Source organism: Octopus bimaculoides, chromosome 28 (assembly GCF_001194135.2).
Source record: "Octopus bimaculoides isolate UCB-OBI-ISO-001 chromosome 28, ASM119413v2, whole genome shotgun sequence".
Classification (NCBI taxonomy): Eukaryota; Metazoa; Mollusca; class Cephalopoda; order Octopoda; family Octopodidae; genus Octopus; species Octopus bimaculoides.
In genome coordinates this window covers 700,336-706,588 of record NC_069008.1, presented here as the reverse complement: position 1 = coordinate 706,588, position 6,253 = coordinate 700,336, and the positions used below count along the sequence as shown (strand labels likewise).

Genomic DNA, 6,253 nt, shown 5'->3' with positions numbered 1-6,253 from the left:
TATATATATTTATTTATGTCAGTGTTTGTGTGTATGTGACTATATAAATATGTGTCTATATGCACCTATCTGTATGTATCTTATATGTGTATGTGTGCGTGTGTGTGTGTGTGTGTGTAAAAGGCAGGATTGTCATAGCTGAAAGATCTTCAAGTATAGGTCTATTCGACTAGGGCTGACCTGTGGTTAAACAACAACAACAAAAACAACAAGGAAGGACACTTTAAATAAGGCAGTCCAAGATACACTATGTCTGAATGAAAGGCAGGACTGTCATATCTGGAATGTTTTTCATCTGTTGGATGCGGTGATCTGACCTTATGCTCTACAACCACACTCCACTCCAACCTACTTCACTCCAAAGGCATGTTCCCACACTCCATCCCTGTTCCACTATTTCAAGTGCAGACTCCTACTCCACTCGACAACATTCTGCTGCAGTGATCGGTTCCACTCCATTTCACTTCACTCACGCTCCACTCCACTCTACTCAAACTCTCACTCCACTTTACTGACACATTCACTGTACTTCACTTTACACACACTCCACTTCACTTTATACACTCCACTCCTTTTTACTTGTACTACATTCCACTTTACCCGCTCTCTCACTCTACTTTACCTACACTCACAGTCCACTCCACTTTACTACCACACTTCCACTCCACCCAAACTCCAATACACCACACATCTCCCACCCCTACACTCCACCAGCCCTTCTACTCCACTCAATCTCTGCTCGACTCGATCTCCTCTAAATCACCCAAGTTAACCTCTACTCCATAGTACTGTTCTTCTATCTTACATACATGAGGTATACTCAGCCAGGACAGAGTTCTGTATGATAGCCGTCTCCTCGTCCACTGATGCCTCGTGTTCGTTGAGCTCTTGTCCACGGCAGGGACCCGGCTTCGGCAGTTCGTATTGCAGCCTGTGCCAGAAGCAACGGCCCCGAGCAGTCAGATACTCCCGGTGCTGCACCCGGCGTTTGATCTCATCATCCAACGTCGAGATATCCACGTCACCGAAAAAAACCAACACAACCCGATGCTGTTGTTGATGGTGATGACGATGGTGATGATGATGGCGATAGTGGGGGTTGGGGTCATGATGACGATGATAACGATTGTGATGATGCTGTTGAGGTTGGAGGCTGTGATGATGATAATGACGTTGTTGTTGTTGTAGGGGATGCTGGTGTCGGTGGTGACCTACCCCTCCTCCCTCCTCGTCGACGTCTCCTTGCTCTCCTCTCCCCCGCTCTCCTGCAAACCTGTTCCCATGACTGCCGTCGTCGTCATCATCACCATCGTACACACCTCCACTGCTTCCACCCACACCCATCAAAAGCCGGCCCTTAGAGAGAGCAACGGCGACCCTTAGTGCCGCCATGCATGACGGGCTGGAGCCAGTGCCGCGAGACACTATAACCATTGTGCAGCGACACTGGCTGATGGCAGCAACGAGGCTGCCTGTGCAGCTGGTGGCTGTGGAAGCAATTGTGGTGGTGGCGGTGGCCGCGTGGTTGTTATTATTGTTGTTGTTGTAATTCATAGTAGTAATTGTGGCAGCGTTAGTGGTGTTGATGGCTGTAGGAAGGTCTGTGTTGTTGGAGGTGGTGGCGGCGGTGGCACCTGTGGAAACAGTGGCATTGCTTGTGTCATTACTGTAGTTGCTCTCCTTGGCGGTGGTGGTGTTGTCAGCAATGGAGTCAGCGGCGGCGGTGGTGGTGCAAACGCTGCGGGAAGGCGTTGGAGCAGCGTTTCTGACCCTAGATCTACCTCTGATGATGGTGATGGCGTTGCGGTCTGGATAGAAAATCTTGAAAGCATGCTTCCCACTGTACTCAAGCCTGGGTAGTAAGGTCGACTCAATCCATTTGCGGCAGTCTTCATCTCGACGATCATAAACGAGGAAGATATCAAATGGTTTGTACGACCGATCTCGGTACCGACAACACTGCAACCCCAGTTTCACATAGATGCAGGCCACACATTCACGGCGATATCTTATGAAGAAAGCTAAACAAAATGCCAATATAATCACAGACATTATGAGGCCAATCACAATGATTTTCCTGGTTAAGGACGGCTGACACTTAAATGCAGACGGACGTTGATCAACAATGATCTTGTGGTTACATCGTATGTCTCTCCTGTTACGCACAATAGTGTAATTGTAATTAAGCCAATGGTAGAACTGTTGATTGCCGCATGCACACTGCCATGGATTTTGCTCCAGCTGGATTGACTCTAAGGTTCTAATATGGCTGAACTCAATCAGAGTATGTGCCTCGATCACATGGAACTTGTTACCGCTAAGATCAAGGTGCCTTAAAGATCGTAAACCATGGAATACATTTTGGTCAAAATGATTCATGCTGTTATCGTTGAGGTAAAGTTCTTTGAGAAGGACGAGGTTTCCAAAGACAAATGCCGGTAAAGTCAACATGGAATTTTTGTTGAGTCGGAGGACCCGCAGTTCTGGGAACCTCTTGAGGAAGTCCTCGCCGATGGAGCTTATTTGACTAGAGTTCAAGTACAGCTCTTGCGTCTGCATTCGTTTGCGTTCGGACAAACTGGTCAGCTGACCGAGTGATGAGAAATCATTGCCGTCCAGATACAACTGGACCGTACTGGACGCTATGACATCGGGTAGAGTGGTCAGTCTTCGAGAACAGAGCGTCCGCAGTGGTGAACCAGCCTCTTTGCCGGCGAAACAGTCACACTTTGAGCTGCATTCTATTTTTGAAACGCAGAGGAATTCGTCGATGCTTGTCATGAGAATGGGTTTCCAGTCCGGGCTGTGCTCAAATGTGCACTCTCTTACGTGATATGTAGATTCAGAAAGTTTCTCCATTGCAAAACTTCGCTTCTGCTGCTGTTGTTGTTGTTGTTCTTTAAGCCAACGCATGTCACACGAACAAACGATTGGGTTGCCATGTAGGAGTACAGACAACCCTGAGGACATCACGACAAACGGTTTGAAACGAGTGAGGAAGTTATCCCGCAAAGAGATGGCAGTCAGGTTCTCCAGGTTGTTGAAAGCAAACGGAATAATTTCGGTTATGTTGCAACTGTCAAGAGAAAGCTTTCGGATGGCACCTCGTACAGGGTAAGTGGGTGGAAAAAGATAATCCCCTATCGATTTTATAGGGTTGTGTGATATATTGAGATATTGCACACGCTGTAAGGCAGGGTATCTGAAAATGTCATTGAGACGGTGGATGTTGTTGTAGGCGAGGTTTATTGATGCTAAAGTTTCCAAACCTTGGAAAATATTTTCTTCAAAATCAATATTTAATTTATTGTGGTCGAGCGAGAGGGTTTTTAGGTTAGACAGGCTCGAAAAGGCCCCAGGAATGGCCTCTTCAATGCGGTTGTGTCCCACTTGTAAACGTTCGAGGCGTCCCATATCGTGAAACGCCTGGAAATGTAGTTTTCTTATGTAGTTCCATCTCATGTCAAGATGCCGTATCGATGTGTTCTTCAGACCAGCTGGTACTACTTGTAAAGAATTCCTGCTCAAGTCCAGAGTAAACGGGCATTGGGGGAAGGCCTCGTTTTCAATAGTTACAAGGTCATTTTCGGATAAATCTAGTATTTGTAAATCAACGAGGTCCTCAAATGCCCCACGTGACAACAGTGATATCATGTTTGCCCTAAGGTTCAGTTCTTTCAATCTGGATAGTTTTCTGAACACCAAACGGTTAAAGAAACTGAGGAAGTTATGGGAAAGATCTAGATGCTCTAAGTTCAGAAGGTGAGCAAAGCTGTTGTTGCCCAGTGATGTGATAACATTAGAACTGAGGTCTAAAACCGTTAAAGACCCTAAATGCTGAAAGATAACATTGAAGTTCAATCCGTCCTCAAGTCGGTTGCGACTCAAATTGAGGGACCGCAAAGCAGGAAATGAAGAAAAACTGTTCTTTTCGATGAGTTTAATTTTGTTCTGTGAGAGATCGAGTTGTTTTAGCAAAGGAAAGGCACTAAACATAGACGGAGTTAGGGACTTTAAATCATTGGTGCTGAGGTTGAGGAGTTGCAGAGATGAGAGGTTGAGATGTTGTGGGATGTGATTAATGATGTTCGAAGATAAATCCAGATGCAGGAGTCTGGTGCAGTTGATCAGTGGTAAAGCGTGTAGGACGAAGATACGGTTGGACGAGATGTAAAGGTGACGAAGGGCAGCAAGTCCCTGGCATAACCGAGCGGGTAATTCGGACAAACGATTGAAAGAGAGATCTAAGGTCCTCAAGACACGGCTGTTTTGGAAGGCAGACGAATGTATATGGTTAATAGCGTTACTGGAGAGATTGAGGAATATGAGAGACGATGCAAGTGTCGTTAAGGCCTCAGTAGACAGAGTTTCGATGCTGTTGTGACTAACGTCAATGTAACGGATTGGTGGCGACACCCGGTGGCACAAAAATGCAACTGACGGATACCCGGACAAGTGAAGGTTACTTAAGTCTAAGTAAGTCAAGTTTTTCAGACCACAAAACACTCCATCCGGTAGTATATCAATAGGATTATTAGAGAGAGAAATGTATTTTAAATTGACTAAACCAACAAAAAACTTGCTGGGTACAGCTCTGACGCTATTTGAACCTAAATCCACTGCAGTCAATGATTTCAAGTGATGTAGCGATATCGACGTCAAATCAGTTACCTGACAAAAGATAAAATTCTTGGGTTGCACTGGTGAAGAATCTTGAGGTTTGTGGCTGGGTAAAAATTCAAAATTTTTCTTAGGGACTGTTTGAGATCTACTTTCATGTTGCTGGTTCTTATTAACCCATGGTTCAGACTGGTGACCATTCTGTAGATGTGGACGACTGCTTGCTGCTAAACCAATCCGGGATCCACCATCTATATCCATATCCGACACATCTAGTGACCTTGTGTTAGATTTTTGTTCGTTGTTCACTGTCGGGGTTAATTCAAGGGGCCCATCGGAGATATGGGCATTGTTTAAAACAGGAAAAATAGGATTTCCAAATTTGCATAGGCACTTGGACCGGTGAGGGCTGAACCTTGTAGGATTGTTTCTGCAGTGGATATATATGTAGGAGATATTAGAAGGTGAGGGTTGCCCCTGGGGGGTGGCACTAGTGGTGCTGGTTGTGAAAGGCTGGTCAGAGGCACAAATCGAGACGTTGGCGTTAATATCATACAAACACTCGCTAGCAGGTTGGTAGTGGAAAGATAAGACGGTTCGCGCTGCACCGGACAACTGGAAAGGGAAGCTGCGGTTACGCTGCTCCTGTGCGTGTGAGATCCCGATTAGGGCAAAGGTGATGAGGAGGACGTAACTAGCAACTGACATGGTGTTTGTTGAAGCCGGAGTAGCAATAGTGGTGTGACTGATAGTGGGAGTGGAGACCATCTTTGGCTCAATAGTTTTGTATGGCAACTAGGGTTGTATGTGTTTATGTGTGTGTGTGTATGTGTGTGTGTGCCACTCGACGAAGCAGACTGAGGCAGATTTCTGGAAATATAAATAATAATAATAATAATAATAATAATAATAAATAATAAATAATAATAATAATAATAGTGGTTTCAGATTTTGCCACAAGGGCAGCAATTTTGAGGGGAGGGGATTGGTTGATTACATCGACCATAGTCTTCAACTAGTACCATTTTATCAACCCTAAAAATATGGAAGGCAAAGTCAACCTCAGCAGAATTTGAATAATAATAATAATAATAATAATAATAATAATAGTAGTAGTAGTAGTAGTAGTAGTAGTAGTAGTAGTAGTAGTAGTAATAATAATAATAATCGAAAATCAGATGCAGACAGGATTTATCTCCCAAGAAAAATAGGTGGGAGAGGCCTGGTACAGCTCGAACAATGCTTCGAATCAGCAATAATAGGCCTTGAAACATACCTTAATACAAGTGATGCACTTCTAAGAACTACACTGAAACATGAAGATTCCAAGCAAGCTACAGTCATGAAGCTGAGTCAGAAATTCAAGAAGTCTTTTGGTCCACAAGAATAACAATAAGAATAACCAAAGACACCCAAATACAGACAGACCTGATTTAGAAATTAACAATCAGAAAGATCAAAGAGCTCTAAATAGTGCTAAGACTATCATCATCATCATCATCATCATTGTTTAACGTCCGCTTTCCATGCTAGCATGGGTTGGACGATTTGACTGAGGACTGGTTAAACCAGATGGCAACACCAGGCTCCAATCTGGTCTGGCAGAGTTTCTACAGCTGGATATATATATATG

At 44.5% G+C, this 6,253-nt stretch overlaps 1 protein-coding gene across 3 annotated transcripts in view; it reads right to left on the bottom strand.

The window, feature by feature from the left end:
* Window positions 1-21: 21 nt before the first annotated feature.
* The window catches only part of LOC106882288 (toll-like receptor 6), a 16,748-nt gene continuing 10,516 nt past the window's right edge, over window positions 22-6,253 (bottom strand). For all 3 annotated transcript variants that reach the window (XM_014932908.2, XM_014932907.2, XM_014932906.2), the window contains one exon: window positions 22-5,490. In XM_014932908.2, the coding sequence (XP_014788394.1) occupies window positions 802-5,388 (4,587 nt within the window). In that variant the 5' untranslated portion in view covers window positions 5,389-5,490 and the 3' untranslated portion in view covers window positions 22-801. The remainder of the gene's footprint in view (window positions 5,491-6,253) is intronic.